General features: G+C 34.8%; 1 protein-coding gene across 11 annotated transcripts in view; it reads right to left on the bottom strand.

Annotated features, from left to right (window-relative positions):
• Positions 1-16,928, bottom strand: part of CEP192 (centrosomal protein 192) — a 163,694-nt gene that overhangs the window by 22,813 nt on the left and 123,953 nt on the right. For all 11 annotated transcript variants that reach the window (XR_008917660.1, XM_016431692.2, XM_056823614.1 and 8 more), the window contains 4 exons: positions 15,992-16,142; positions 12,644-12,825; positions 11,932-12,055; positions 725-830 (listed from right to left, as the gene is read on the bottom strand). Coding sequence is in view for 10 of the 11 variants with exons in the window: in XM_016431692.2 (XP_016287178.2) it covers positions 725-830; positions 11,932-12,055; positions 12,644-12,825; positions 15,992-16,142 (563 nt within the window). In the remaining variant the exon portion in view is untranslated. The remainder of the gene's footprint in view (positions 1-724; positions 831-11,931; positions 12,056-12,643; positions 12,826-15,991; positions 16,143-16,928) is intronic.

Genomic DNA, 16,928 nt, shown 5'->3' on the forward strand with positions numbered 1-16,928 from the left:
GTTTACAGCAAAAGGAACACTAGGCAAGTAAATTGCTCTATTCCTAATCTTAGAATTAACCAGTTGTAAGATCTTAAACTTGAATTTATCCAAACCTCATTTTATTCACAATCTGGGGGGGTTTGGATTACATTAGCCTTAAGGTTGATTAAGCTCTATGGTTCTGATTCTAAGAGACGAATGGGCCTTGGATACTGACACAAGAAGAATCAGTGAATAAACTGACACAAAACAACCATTTAGGAAAAAACCAAGTACTTGCAGCTATTTAGTATGGGCTAGAAGAAAGCTAAATCCCACTCAATAATTTGAAAGTGAATGGCTTTAGAGTATGATGGCTGGTTTTAATAAGGGCAATAAAATCATTAAGTACAAGTTGTGTTTTATACTCTAGTTATCTGGGAAATTTGCTTATGTAGAAAACTTCATTCCCTAATGATATTTAACAGATGAGTTCATGCTTTTTTTTTTCCTTAAAGAAATAAAGCTTTTGGGAGGAAGGGGAGGTTTGAAAGGTATACAGGGATGTCAGTTAGTTAGTTAAGCACCAAAACTTATTATATCCTTTCTTATACTTTTAAAAATGAAGCATGACTACCAGCAGCCTCACTTGTAAAGCTAATATATATATATATATATATATATATATATATATGGTTTAACTCTTAAGGAAAAAAAAGATATCCCTTCCCCCCCCCCCCCCCCCCAGAACTTTACAAGTTACCTTTTTTCCATTGTCACAATGTATATAGATCAGACCACTCCATGGAAATGCTGAGGGCTTTGTGCCAAATGATGAATTAGGACTTACAAGAATTAGTAGTCTACTCCTAAACAAAAAGAATTTCAAATACATAAACAAATTCTATATAATAACGACAATAATCATAACACAAAGCCAGGTCAAACACAGGTCACATTTCTACTCTTGACAAGTACTGCCATAAATTATTTTCATTTTCCCCATAGTTATTGAAAAATAAATAATTTAGTTCGATATTATCACTCCCACTATTCAATTCAACTTTCACTATATTTTTTATTATTTTGTGATCAATAAACCATTGGTAAAAACCTCAAAATGAAAACTGATGAAAATAAATAGTTCTTTAAAATCACCTATATATCACAATGCAAGAAATAACATAAGACCTTTCCAGGACTTCTAGACACAAAAAACAGGACTGATAGAAAGAATCGACTGACTGCCCTCAGGAAAAAAAAAAATCCTATGCTGCAAACTCCAAGTTATAGAGTGGTAATGTTTCACAATTTTAATGACAAAAAATGCTGCATGTCACCTGGAAAAAGACTTTAAAATATGAAAGGAAATTTGAATAGCAGAAAGGAATAATGTTTCCTGAAGAACACAGTACAAGATGTAACCTAAGGTAACAAAATTGATCATAACCATTAATAAAAAAATAAGAAATATGTTCAATAAAAAGGTGTCTAAAACACGTGTAGAAAGAAAATATGAAAGGAAATTTGAATAGCAGAAAGGAATAATGTTTCCTGAAGAACACAGTACAAGATGTAACCTAAGGTAACAAAATTGATCATAACCATTAATAAAAAAATAAGAAATATGTTCAATAAAAAGGTGTCTAAAACACGTGTAGAAAGAAAATCAGTACTGAACAAAATTTCTTCAAATACCACAGGCAACAGATATACAAGGTAAATATATAAAGCCACCAAAGACCACATAATAAACAAACAAAAAAAAATCAATAAGAGCTCTTTCTTACATCATACAAAGAAATGAGTAAAAATGTAAGTTACAGAAAGAGGTAATACAAAGAAAGGACTAAATCACAGACTAAATTTCATAATCCCGCATACAAGTGAATGATGTTTTTTGTGGAACTAAACTGCAAAATGAGAGGGTGCATAAAAGAGGAGAAAGAAGAGGGAAGAACATATGTGATATACTCCAGGGGAGAGGAAAAAGACTGGGGTGGGGAGTGGGGGGAGAGAGACAGAGACAGAGAGAGGGGAAAGGGACAGATAGAACAACAAGCAAAGAGATAGAGGAGCAAGGATCAAAAGAGCACAGGAAAAGGAGAAATCTCGTTTCAAGAGTTTCGGGGTGAATCACACTAAGAAAAGTGGAAAGTCATGACTCTATAAAGATTGTATGGCGAGTGGGAAAAAAATGGTCATGGAACAGAGCAAGGGTAATGAACTACAGTTAGGGACATAGTAAAATTCTTTCCATGGGCCAAACTTTTCTAATTTCTATTAACCTGGAAGAATTGTTATTTCAAAGAGTGAGGCACAACAGAAAAAAAAGAGGACAAAGGGACAAGACCTAAAAAGCAATATAATACAGAAACTATTTAGAAAGAGGGAACCCAAAATAGGTCCAAAAAAGTTTTAATTCCATAAAGAACATGGAGACCAAAGAAGGAATATACATAAACTCCTTGAACCAAAGAATAAAAATCTAGAATAGAAGAGAAAGTAAAAGAAAAAATGAAGATATGAGAGCAAGAAATCCTTTTTAGAAAACAATACAGAAAATTAACAATTAAGATATCAATCCAAGTAAGAGAAAGAGAAGGTAGATTTACGGGGCAAAATTCTAAAACTATGGAAAGGGGTTAAAAAGGTGGTGGACCTTATTAAGAGTAAAGGAAAGAAAGCCAAAGGGAAATAGGTTGTCCTAAAGTAGATTATGATAACTGAAGAGACAATGTACTATACTGCCTTTACAGAGAAGGTGGTGAATTCTAATTTTTTTAATTTTAGAGACAAATGGAGAAAAAATGTAAACCTAACATTCATAACTTGACATATAAATAGATTAAATAATCTAACAAATGAGAGTGATATAAGGAATCAGGTGGGGGGGGGAAGATGACTGCTTACAAGAAATATATATTTAAAAAAGACATAAAAGAATAATAGGGAAGAACTAGAACAAAATTTACTACGTATCAAAAAGCACAGCTCCAATCATTCTCTCAGGCAATGCAAATACAAATTCACAATAAAAAAGAAATAAATAAACTACATTATACTGAAAAGAACCACAAACAACAAACCAGTATCAACATTAAACTATATTCAAAATGCCTTAGCATCTAAATTTGCAAATGAAAAACTATTTGAATTACAAGAAGTCACAAATATTTAAATAATAAGGATAAAAGATTTCAATGTCCTCTATTCTGAACACATCTAACAACAAAATAAAAAAGGCAAATATAAAATTGAACAACTTGCTGGAGAATCTAGAGCTAAAAGACTTGTGGTATAACCATCTCTTCTTTCCTTGGCCTTTGTATAGGCTGTCTCCCATGCTACGAAATGCTTCCCTTCCTTACCTCTGCCTCTCAGTATCCTTATCTCCTTTCAAGTCTCTATTAAGGTACTGCGCCTCCCCTCTGAAGTTTTGCTTTCCTCTCACTTAAGAGAGAGCTCATAAACTGAAAAGTACCTTCTATTTACTAAATATATTCTTTTCTTCCTATTTATTCCCTAGCCCCATCCAGTTCTTTGCTTCTATTTTCTCAAAAATGAATAATTGATCTTTTGACTGTGAAGAAAAATGGTTAATAGGATAAAGAAACCTAGAAAAACAGTCAACTTATTCAAGCCACTGTCTAATTAATTACTACATTACAGAATGAATGAAAAGGATTCATTTTGTACAAAGTACTGAGCTGGGGATACAATGAAAAAGACAACAGTCTACTCTAAGGGAGGTCACATTCTAATTGAGGAGACTACACACACATACACAAATGCAAACATGCATTTGTTTCAGCTACATGTCAGAAGGGAGAATCCCATGGTCTTCAGGATACAGCAGCCAAAGAGATGGCAAGTGGAGGAAGCTGGGTGCTCAGTGGATTGAGAGCAGGACCTACAGTTAGAATGTCCTAGATTTAAATCTGGCCTCAGACAGTTCCTAGTTGTGTGAGACTGGGAAAGTCATTTAACCCCATTGCCTAGTCCTTACTGCTCTCCTCTGTCTTGGAACCAAAATACAGTATTGAATCTAAGACAGAAGGGGGCAGGGGAGAGAGAGAGGGAGAGAGAGAGGGAGAGAGAGAGGAAAAGAGAGGGAGAGAGGGAGAGAGAGAGAGGGAGAGAGAGAGAGAGAGAGAGACAGAGAGAGAGAGAGAGACAGAGAGAGAGAGAGACAGAGAGACAGAGAGCGCACAATGGATATTCTTTGATATTATAAAAAAAAATACTATTTTTCCCATCAGGAGCCCTCAGAGCCTAGGCAAGCCACAACCCTCCCCCCTTAGAGAGCAGGGTCGTCTGAAAGAACCAGCTGAACGTAATCCCATCAGGAACCCTCAGAGCCCAGGGAGGCCACGCACCTCCCCACTTAAGAGAGCAGGGTCTTCTGGGAAAAAAAAAAAAAACAGAAACCTAGAGGCAAAGTCATCAAGATGGCAGCCTAGAAGGAGCATAGACCTGGCAGCCTGGCCAGAGCTTTGGAGATCCTCCATATTTGCTCCAGCCGTCAAGGAAGTTTAAAACTCAGAGTAAACCCAGCCCAACTAAGCTGAACTCAATCCCATCAAAAGTCTCCAGAACACAGGGAAGCCCAGGCTCCCCATCCATCCTCATTGACTGCTGGACTTTAAACCAATCAAAAGCCTCCAGAGGACAGGAAAGCTCAAACCCCCAACAACCCTCCCCCAGAGATTACACCAAGAGAACTTCTGTTAAAGCTCCAAGAGGGGAGACCGATAGAAGTCCCCAAAAAACAAAAAAAATGAGAGGAAGAAGAGCACGAATATAGGGAGTAAAGAAGGGGTGAATTTGAACAAACAACAGAAACAGAAGAAAGAAACTACAATAGACAGCTACTACTCAGCAAATGGAACAGAGGGGGAGAGATCAGCAAATGATAAACCAGAAATCCCAGCGAATTGGATACAGGCTGTGGAAGAACTCAAAACACAACTAAGAGAGGCTGAAGACAATTGGGAAAAGAACTTAAAAATTAAGATAAGTCATCTGGAAACAGAGGCATTTGAACAAAAACAAGAAAATAGTGTCCTGAAAGCCAAAATCATCCAGCTGGAAAATGAGGCAAAGGAGATGAAAGATGAGGCAAAGGAGATGAAAGACGAGGTAAAGAGGATGAAAGACGATCTTCAAAGAAAATCAGACCAGAAGGAAAAAGATGACCAAAAAGCCAGAGATGAAATCCAATCTTTAAGAAAGAGAGTAAAACAACTAGAATCAAGTGACCTCACAAGGCAGCAGGACACTATAAAACAAAACAAAAAGAATGAAAAATTTGAGGAAAATGTGAAGCAACACATCCACAAAACAGACAATTTAGAAAATCATTCAAGAAGAGACAATTTAAGAATAATTGGACTATCAGAAGACCACAACAAAAGAAAAAGCCTGGACATAATACTAGAGGAAATTATCCAGGAAAACTGTCCTGATAGCCTAGAACAAGAGGGAAAAGTGGAGATTGAAAGAATCCACAGATCACCCCTTGTATTTAATCCAGAACTGACAACAACAAGAAATGTTATAGCCCAATTCAAAAACAATCAGATGAAAGAACAGATATTACAAGCTGCCAAGAAGAAGCCATTCAGATACCATGGAAACACAGTGAGGATAACACAGGATCTGTCTGCATCCACACTGAAGGACCGAAAGGCATGGAATACGATATTCTGGAAAGCAAGGGAACTAAGTCTACAGCCAAGAATAAAATGCCCATCAAAACTGACTATATTCTTACAGGGGAAAGTATGGTCATTTAACACAACAGAAGAGTTCCAAGCATTCATAAATAAAAGACTAGACCTGAAAAGAAAATCTGAAGTCCAACCACAGAACTCAAGAGAATCATCAAAAGATAATTAAAAAAGAGGGGAAACAACAACAACAACAACAAAAATTTTTAAGAGACTCAATAAGTTAAAATGATATGTATCCCTATAAGAAAAGAGGTCACTGGCAACTCTTAAAAACTGTTGCTATCACCTGAGCAGCTAGAAGAACTACACTCAGAGGGAACAGTGACAAACTGTATAGGATGAAAGGACAAGACATAAATAGAAATAATAGAATAATAGAAATAGAAATAAAGGTATATAGATATATGCATGCATAAACACATATACATGTGTATGTATATATATATACACACACACACACACACACACACACATATATATATACATGACTAAAGCTAATAAAGAAAAGAGGTTATGACTAAAAAAAATGGAAAAAGAAACAAATGGGGGTAAATTTATATGTCACAAAGAAGCTCATGGCGGGAGAGGGGAGAACATCGATACACTGGAAGGGTAAAGAGGTTGGAGATAGGAAATACTCAACTCTTATGTACTTTGAAACTGACCCAAAGAGGGAAGAACAATCCAATCCACAGGGGAAGAGAATAGATTTGCGCCTTATAGGGGAGTAGAAGGGTAAAAAACAGACTGGTAGGGAGGGAAGCAGTACAAGGGAGGGAGAGGGTAAGGGGGAAATTTTAAAAAGACTACAGGGGAAAATAAGGGAGGGAATAAGAAGGGAGGGGGGTAGAAAGGGAAGTACAAGGGGGACTGATTTAAAGTAAATCACTGGACTAAAAGGTAGAGCTGAAGAAGAAAGGTTAGAATTAGGAAAGGATGTCAAAATGCCAGGGAGTCCACAAGTGACAGTCATAACTTTGAACGTGAATGGGATGAACTCACCCATAAAACGTAGACGAATAGCAGAATGGATTAGAATCCAAAACCCTACCATATGTTGTCTTCAAGAAACACACATGAGGCGGGTAGACACCCACAAGGTCAGAATTAAAGGATAGAGTAAGACCTTCTGGGCCTCAACTGACAGAAAGAAGGCAGGAGTGGTAATCATGATATCTGATAAAGCCAAAGCAATAATAGACCTAATCAAAAGGGATAGGGATGGTAATTATATTTTGTTAAAAGGGACTTTAGATAATGAGGAAATATCACTAATCAACATGTATGCACCAAATAATATAGCACCCAAATTTCTAATGGAGAAACTAGGTGAATTGAAGGAAGAAATAGACAGTAAAACCATATTAGTGGGAGACTTAAACCAACCATTATCAAATTTAGATAAATCAAATCAAAAAATAAATAAGAAAGAGGTAAAAGAAGTGAATGAAATCTTAGAAAAATTAGAATTAATAGACATATGGAGAAAAATAAATAGGGATAAAAAGGAATACACCTTCTTCTCAGCACCACATGGCACATTCACAAAAATTGACCATACATTAGGTCACAGAAACATAGCACACAAATGCAGAAAAGCAGAAATAATAAACGCAGCCTTCTCAGATCACAAGGCAATAAAAATAATGATCAGTAATGGTACATGGAAAACCAAATCTAAAACCAATTGGAAATTAAACAATATGATACTCCAAAACCGTTTAGTTAAAGAAGAAATCATAGAAACAATAATTTCATCGAGGAAAATGACAATGGCGAGACATCCTTTCAAACCTTTTGGGATGCAGCCAAAGCAGTAATCAGAGGTAAATTCATATCCCTGAGTGCATATATTAACAAACTAGGGAGAGCAGAGATCAATCAATTGGAAATGCAAATGAAAAAACTCGAAAGTGACCAAATTAAAAACCCCCAGCAGAAAACCAAACTAGAAATCCTAAAAATTAAGGGAGAAATTAATAAAATTGAAAGTGATAGAACTATTGATTTAATAAATAAGACAAGAAGCTGGTACTTTGAAAAAACAAACAAAATAGACAAAGTACTGGTCAATCTAATTTAAAAAAGGAAGGAAGAAAAGCAAATTAACAGCATCAAAGATGAAAAGGGGGACATCACCTCTGATGAAGAGGAAATTAAGGCAATCATTAAAAATTACTTTGCCCAATTATATGGCAATAAATACACCAATTTAGGTGATATGGATGAATATATACAAAAATACAAACTGTCTAGACTAACAGAAGAAGAAATAGAATTCTTAAATAATCCCATATCAGAAAATGAAATCCAACAGGCCATCAAAGAACTTCCTAAGAAAAAATCCCCAGGGCCTGATGGATTCACCAGTGAATTCTATCAAACATTCAGAGAACAGTTAATCCCAATACTATACAAACTATTTTACATAATAAGCAAAGAGGGAGTGTTCTACTAAACTCCTTTTATGACACAAACATGGTACTGATTCCAAAACCAGGCAGGTCAAAAACAGAGAAAGAAAACTATAGACCAATCTCCCTAATGAATATAGATGCAAAAATCTTAAATAGGATACTAGCAAAAAGACTCCAGCAAGTCATCACAAGGGTCATCCACCATGATCAAGTAGGATTTATACCAGGGATGCAGGGCTGGTTCAACATTAGGAAAACCATCCACATAATTGACCACATCAACAAGCAAACCAACAAGAACCACATGATTATCTCAATAGATGCAGAAAAATCCTTTCATAAAATACAACACCCATTGCTATTAAAAACACTAGAAAGCATAGGAATAGAAGGGTCATTCCTAAAAATAATAAACAGTATATATCTAAAACCATCAGCTAATATCATCTGCAATGGGGATAAACTAGATGCATTCCCATTAAGATCAGGAGTGAAACAAGGATGCCCATTATCACCTCTACTATTTGACATTGTACTAGAAACACTAGCAGTAGCAATTAGAGAAGAAAAAGAAATTGAAGGCATCAAAATAGGCAAGGAGGAGACCAAGTTATCACTCTTTGCAGATGACATGATGGTCTACTTAAAGAATCCTAGAGATTCAACCAAAAAGCTAATTGAAATAATCAACAACTTTAGCAAAATTGCAGGATACAAAATAAACGCACATAAGTCATCAGCATTTCTATATATCTCCAACACAGCTCAGCAGCAAAAACTAGAAAGAGAAATCCCATTCAAAATCACCTTAGACAAAATAAAATACCTAGGAATCTATCTCCTGAGACAAACACAGGAACTATATGAACACAACTACAAAACACTTTCCACACAACTAAAACTAGACTTGAACAATTGGAAGAACATTAACTGCTCATGGATAGGAAGAGCCAATATAATAAAAATGACCATCCTACCCAAACTTATTTATCTATTTAGTGCCATACCCATGGAACTCCCAAAAAATTTCTTTACTGATTTAGAAAAAACCATAACAAAGTTCATTTGGAAGAACAAATGATCAAGGATATCCAGGGAAATAATGAAAAAAAAACCAACACATATGATGGGGGCCTTGCAGTCCCAGACCTTAAACTATATTACAAAGCAGCAGTCATCAAAACAATTTGGTACTGGATAAGAGATGGAAAGGAGGATCAGTGGAATAGACTGGGGGCAAGCGACCTCAGCAAGACAGTATATGATAAACCCAAAGATTCCAGCTTTTGGGACAAAAATCCACTATTCAATAAAAACTGCTGGGAAAATTGGAAGACAGTGTGGGAGAGATTAGGAATTGATCAACACCTCACACCCTATACCAAGATAAATTCAAAATGGGTGAATGACTTAAACATAAAAAAGGAAACCATAAGTAAATTGGGTAAACAGAGAATAGTATACATGTCCGACCTTTGGGAGGGGAAAGATTTTAAAACCAAGCAAGACATAGAAAGAATCACAAAATGTAAAATAAATAATTTCGACATCAAATTAAAAAGCTTTTGTACAAACAAAACCAATGTAACTAAAATCAGAAGCAAAACAACAAATTGGGGGAAAATCTTCATAAAAACCTCTGATAAAGGTTTAATTACTCAAATTTATAAAGAGCTAAATCAATTGTACAAAAATCCAAGCCATTCTCCAATTGATAAATGGGCAAGGGACATGGATAGGCAGTTTTCAGATAAAGAAATCAAAACTATTAATAAGCACATGAAGAAGTGTTCTAAATCTCTTATAATCAGAGAGATGCAAATCAAAACAACTCTGAGGTATCACCTCACACCTAGCAGATTGGTTAACATGATAGCAAAGGAAAGTAATGAATGCTGGAGGGGATGTGGCAAAGTAGGGACATTAATTCATTGCTGGTGGAGCTGTGAACTGATCCAACCATTCTGGAGGGCAATTTGGAACTATGCACAAAGGGCGATAAAAGAATGTCTACCCTTTGATCCAGCCATAGCACTGCTGGGTCTGTACCCCAAAGAGATAATGGACAAAAAGACTTGTACAAGAATATTCATAGCTGCGCTCTTTGTGGTGGCCAAAAATTGGAAAACGAGGAGATGCCCATCAATTGGGGAATGGCTGAACAAATTGTGGTATATGTTGGTGATGGAATACTATTGTGCTCAAAGGAATAATAAAGTGGAGGAATTCCATGGAGACTGGAACGACCTCCAGGAAGTGATGCATAGCGAGAGGAACAGAACCAGGAGAAAATTGTACACAGAGACTAATACACTGTGGTATAATCGAACGTAATGGACTTCTCCATTAGTGGCGGTGTAATGTCCCTGAATAATCTGAAGGGATCTAGGAGAAAAAACACTATTCATAAGCAGAGGACAAACTGTGGGAGTAGAAACACTGAGGAAAAGCAACTGCCTGACTATAGCGGTTGAGGGGACATGACAGAGAGACTCTAAATGAACACTCTAATGCAAATATTAACAACATGGCAATGGGTTCGAATCAAGAACACATGTGATACCCAGTGTAATCACGCGTTGGCTACGGAGGGTGGGGGGGAGGAAAAGAAAGTGATCTTTGTCTTTAATGAATAATGCGTGGAAATGATCAAATAAAATATTATAAAATTTAAATATATATATATGTGTGTATATATATATATATACTTTTTTCTTATATTAAACAATTTAATAGCAATCAAAGACTGTGGTAGCAAGAACTATTTTCTAGGTCTTTTACCAAGTGAAAAATCTTAGTCAAAGAAACCAGGGATGTTTGTCTAGCATTATCTGTCAAAGTATTTGAAGAATTTTTCTCACAAAAGAAGGATTAAGATTTGCTTTCTTTGGCCCCAAAAATGGAAGTTCAGAGGCACCAATTTAAGACTGATATTAAGAAAAACATAACTCTGCAGAGAGTAGTCTTTCCTCTTTAAGTCATAACTACATGACCATTTGGAGGTTAATACAAAAGGTATTCTTGATCAGGTACAGGTTGCTATTAATAAACCTCTGAGGTCCTTTTCTTTTCTTAAGATTCTAAAAAATCGGTCCAAGAAGTCTCTCTTCTGCCTATTAAAGTTGGTGTTAAAGGTATCAGTGAGGTCCACTAAGAAGTTCATCTACCAAAGGCAATGAGATCTATATGAAAAATCAAACCTATTCCTTTTTCTATTCACCTTTTCACACCTGGATCAGGCTGCCTAGAACCTATCTGGGCTGCCAGACACACCAGGTCTCAATATCTGCCCTCAGGCTATTTTCTAAAGCCCCCCACTTGCCTAATCTCTGTGTCCCAACATTGACATTCTAATGTAACATAAGTATACTTAGGCTTTGCCACCCACCAAAATGAAATACTCTGCACACTTCAGTGTCTTTTCTATCTGCCCTGTAGCTGAACTTTCTTTTATGTATCATCTCTCTTAATTAGAATGTGTGAGCCTCCTTCAGGGCAATCACCCTCTCCCTTAATCTCTTTGTTTTCTCAGCACTTGGCAAACAATGCTCTTAGTAAACAGTAAGTTCTTAATAAGTGCTTTTTCATTCATTCATCCACAAAAAAGCTAGAAGTATCTAGGAATTATCTAAATTCCACCACTCAAATTTCTTTGCTTTATTATTTGATTGTTGATTTATTATCAACAAAACACTGAATAGATTCTTTGTTCAGTTTAGAATAATAGTGTAGAAATTATTATGGATTATAAAGGTATACCAGCAGAATCTTAAATATATAAGTAGAACTAAAAAAAAAAAAGGAAAAGTTTGTCTTACTCTGGGTTAATAACTCCATGTTGTGGTGTTACTGTAAGACAATGAGCTGGCCAAGAGAGTTCAAATTTCAGTGACCTAACAGAATTATTTAAGATATGTATGTGACCAGTTTTTGTCATGCCACCTGGTAAATAAAACACAAAGAAAATATTAAGTATTTAATTTAAGCAATTTTATTCATTAAAAAACAGTGCTAATAAAACATAACTGTATAATTACATTACTAGGAAAATCATTATTTTATCCCACCTATGGTTGAGATAGTTTCTCTCTGACCAAGGAGATAGCCAAATCAAGAGCAAAACTGTTACTTCCCAGGGGACCCACAAAAATGCAGCAATAGTGAATTAAAGGTGTTAGTAGGAAGTGTGAATGGTCCTCATATTGTGTACTAAAATTCTTCCTGTGTCACATCTAAATATTTCATTGGGCCATATTGCTGTTATTCACAACATACATGAAGGTTTTATATCTAAATGGTCCTAAAGGTATTTAGGAAGTTGGTTGGGCTTAGAAGATTACAATCTACGATGTTATTCTACCAAACAAAAAATAGAAAGGGAATGCTATGACAAAAATCTAAAAAAAGATCTTTACTGGAATGTGGGGTAAACTCTTGAAAACAGTAAATACTTAAATATAACCCAGTCAAAATGAGCATATAAATGCAGAGTAAAATGAATCAAAGGAGTAGAAAACTTGATATACTCACAAACAGAAGGAGCACTCAGAATTAAGTGCTCTGGTTGAACAGTCCATGTTTGTTGAGAAATTAATGTATTTTGACCTGGTTCAGCAGCAGGTTTTAAAGGAAGGGGAGAACCCTGAGGTCCTTTAACTGGAAGAACATCCAAAGAAACATTGTTGATATGCCTTTCAGAATTTCTGGATTCACTAGAAAGTCCCAAAAGAATTTTAAAAAAGAGGAAAAAGTGGAAAAATGCATCAGTTGATATGTATTACTATTTGTAGTGCTAATGTTAGCAAAACAAAAACATTCAAGTTACTCAAAGTATGTTTCAGGTAAGGTGATAATTCATAATTATAACATTTAATAATACATGCACTATGCTTCAAAGGTCAAAGCTCACAATAAAAATTAGTACCTTTTCATAAAAAGAAATTGCATTTTTGGTCTCAACTTTTAGAAGGAGACATAGTCCTAATTCCAGGTAACCAATGACTACAATATCCACTGTTCTCTTCTGTTAAGAAATAGCCAAATTCTGAAAATCTCAACTGTTACCTCAGAACAATTTACTCAACTTTTTCTTTTAAAGGGAAGTTAAGGTATTATTAAGGTAAATTTAAAAATAAATTAAAGTGTTATTAAGTTCAAAAGAAACAACTTTAACATTATTGGAATATAAGACATATTAGAAATAATTAGGTGATATTGGCAATTTAAAGAATGTTTTATACTTTAAAAATACTAATGTTTGATAATATGGGCATTTATAATTATGATCTTTCAAGATCCTAAATGAGATTTGCCAGATTGACTGTTTTGAAAGATTTTCAACAAAAGTAGATACAAAATTTATAGCAAAGCTATAATTAATAATGAATTTTATTGAATTCCAGATATCCCATTCATCCGGTATTCCATTAAAGTATATATGTAACTATAAGGAAATGTTGAAGAATTCACTTTTCATAATATGATTTTAGACAGGCAATTACTATTCAAAATAATAGGCCATTATCAGAAGCTTGTGGATATTTTTAGTAGTGGAATTTAGCTGTGCTAAGAGAAATCACACTGAATTTAGTCTTATATTTTTAAAAAAATGACTAAACTAGCGTATACTAATCTGAATTGGAAGATTAATACCTGACCATATAGATTCTAGACTACTTTCACTTGCTCAAACCCTGCTTTTAGTAGTTCAGTCTAAATGAAAATTATGATTCCCAGTATACAGAATGTATATACAAAATAGTTCTTAATGAATAAAATGTCCATCATGAATACTTTCTAGTAACAGAATAGAGTAATGCTTGTTAATGAAAATAATAGTAGCAAACACTGTGCTTTACAGCTTACAAAAACACTATTATGTACACAAAACTCTGAAGGGCATGTGGTCCTCCCTGTTTGAATAACTGGAGCCTGGACAGAAAATTGGACAAAATAATTTCAAGTGTGTAGTGTAGGTATTTTAGCAATACATCAAAACAAAACAACTAATTCCTGCATGCCTAATTTAGAATTATATTAACTGCTAGAGTTAAGAAAGTTAGTTCCTGGCAGTAAACTTGGGAAGGACTACAAGAATCAAATCAATTCTTTTTAATAAAGAAAAGTGTGGTAATTTACTAAGGAGAACATATTGCCAAGAAATTCAGGTATTTGAAAATTAAATCATTACTTCTAATGCACAATTGAAGATAAAACTGTCTTTCTCAACTCTTCTGCTCACAAAAGTAAAGCCCAGAATCTTTTTGAAAGGAATGTTGTCCCAATTTTACAATTATATAGAATGGATGTGACTGTTGTCACAACAAGATTATGAAAAAGGAAGGGAAAGAAAAGCCACTAGACTTGAAGAAAAATTAATGGAAATCTCAATTTAATTTGGCCAACGAAAAACAAAGATAAAGATTTAAATATGAAAAGTCATCATCGTGTATATGGGGGACACATGAGGTCAAAGGAAAAAAGTGCAGCAGAACCCACTTATCTCTAGTTTTGCTTTGCACAGTTTCAGTTATATGAGGTCAACTCAAAGCAAAAAGGTTTGCCTGTTAAAAATGGTCTACCCCTGGTGAGGTCTCCTCCACTTCCACTATTTTTGTGGGGTAAGGGGATGGGAGGCTGTGGAATGCTCCAGCTAAAGGATAAAGAGTATATATATACACATGGGGTTTGTAAAAAGTTGTTCACTTCTATCTGCTGTTTCAGCCATCAGGGGTAGGTCTTGGAACACAGATCCAGGGGATCTTACAGTAACAGATTTGGGGGAATTAGAGAGGGGAAAGAAGTTCACTAGGTTTTATACAGGATTGGAACCCTGGAGTCCAAGATTGGCACAGTATATTTGCAGGGTCAAATCTGATTTTTCCAGGGCTCATGCTATGCTTTTAAGAACCTGGAATCAACTCAGTAAGGCACCAGAGTAGGACTTCAATTGAATATAAGTACATGTTATAAACATTCTTATTGAAATTTTCTTGACATCAGAACTGCTTTATAGCTACTATGATTTTCTCATACTACCAATGTATTTAGAGGATCTTAGCGATAACTTAATGTAAATTCTATTTTTTACAGATGAAGAAATTCGAGGCTCAATAGAAGTTAAATGACTTGCCAAAGGGTATGGTATATTAAGCACTCTAAGTAGGATTGAAATCAACTTCCTCCAAGATTAAATCAAGAGCTTTTTCCATTTTGATTTAAAAGGAAAGAATCTAGATTATAAAAGAAATCAAGGTAGTAAAATGGCATTCCCTTCTACTCATAACCACTATCATATAATGAAGTCATATAATATATTGAGGATTGAGTTCTGTATCAATTTGCATCATATAGTCAAAATTACCCTTTAAAGAAAAATTAAGCAAAACCTAAAATTAACACAAAGCTACAGTATTCTCGGGAAATGTGGCTTTTATTGTGTGTAACAGAACTCCAACTGTGAACTAATGAAGTGTTGCCATTCAATAACAGTACCTGGGTCTCTCCTGCCTTGTTCTCCTTTCCTTTTATCATTGAAAAGGTAGTAAAGAGACAAGACTTGTTCCCTGATGTCTCTCCAGGTTACACCCACAACCTTATACGGTACTTTTATGTTTCTCTCTCTTTTATTTGTAGAAGGCATACAGCTTAATTCTCATAAGTTATGTGCACATAAGATACACCTCAACTATGTATCACAGAATTAACAAAATCTAATCAACTATGTAGAACTGAATAAAAAATATTTTTCATCATTATAGAAGTAGGGTCATTGACCCATACAATTACAGTTCTTTGAAAACTCCTAAGTACAAATATTACACATACATTCTCTGGTAAAGATATTTTAACTTCAATAAAAGAATTTGTACTCATTACCTGTCAGAAGATAAGTTGTGTTTTAAACAATGCTGAAGTGAACCAAGATTAGAACTTGTAGCACTAAAGTCACCAATTACAGAAAGAATTATTTTGCGCATGCTTCCATAAAAGAGCTGGACATCATTTGGCCTTTCGGGAAGATCATACACTAAAATAGAGAAAGATGCTGTGATGTATACAAATTTACAAACAAGTGCAACATAAGAAACAGATATTTACAGTTTTCCATGCAGGCATTAATTCTAGTAGCCAGTTATTTTTTGAGACTTTTGGATCAGTATTAGACTTTGATAATTAACTGATTGGCTACAATTACTCAATACTATTCATGATGGTTATAGGGACAAATCAATTTACTGATCTGAGGAACTACATTAAAATAGCCTCAGCAATTGTAAGTCTGATAATGTAGTAAATCCAGATCATTATGTACTATACAAAAAAGTCAGGGCTCACAGTTTTTTCATAAACTTATTGCCAAGGTCACAGTATTCAAATATATCCAAACTCCAAAATGTATCTGAATTAAGCTAAAGCCCACTTACATCCCACAAATTCAACAATTTCTATCATCTTCCCAATTACTGTTCCCTAAAATGAATGCAAGACAGACAAATTAAGCATTTTAAAGAAAAGCAATTTGTATCAGGAACACTGTTTCTAGTTTGTATTTCCAGTTGTTCAGTTCCCTAAAGGACTCTATTATAAACTACCTATACAGATAAAGAAATATTAAGATGAATAGTCAGTTACGCACTGTTAAACATACTAATATAGGAAGAGTAAAAAGTGTCAAGCATTATTTTCTTCATATCACATTTCTCCATCTTCATCACTAGAATAGTGTAAGATACTTTATTAAAAGCTTTGCTAAAAGAAAAGTAATAAATGTTGGAGGGGATGTGGCAAAATTGGGACGCAAATACATTGCTGG

The sequence above is a fragment of the Monodelphis domestica genome, chromosome 3 (genome assembly GCF_027887165.1).
Source record: "Monodelphis domestica isolate mMonDom1 chromosome 3, mMonDom1.pri, whole genome shotgun sequence".
Lineage (NCBI taxonomy): Eukaryota > Metazoa > Chordata > Mammalia > Didelphimorphia > Didelphidae > Monodelphis > Monodelphis domestica.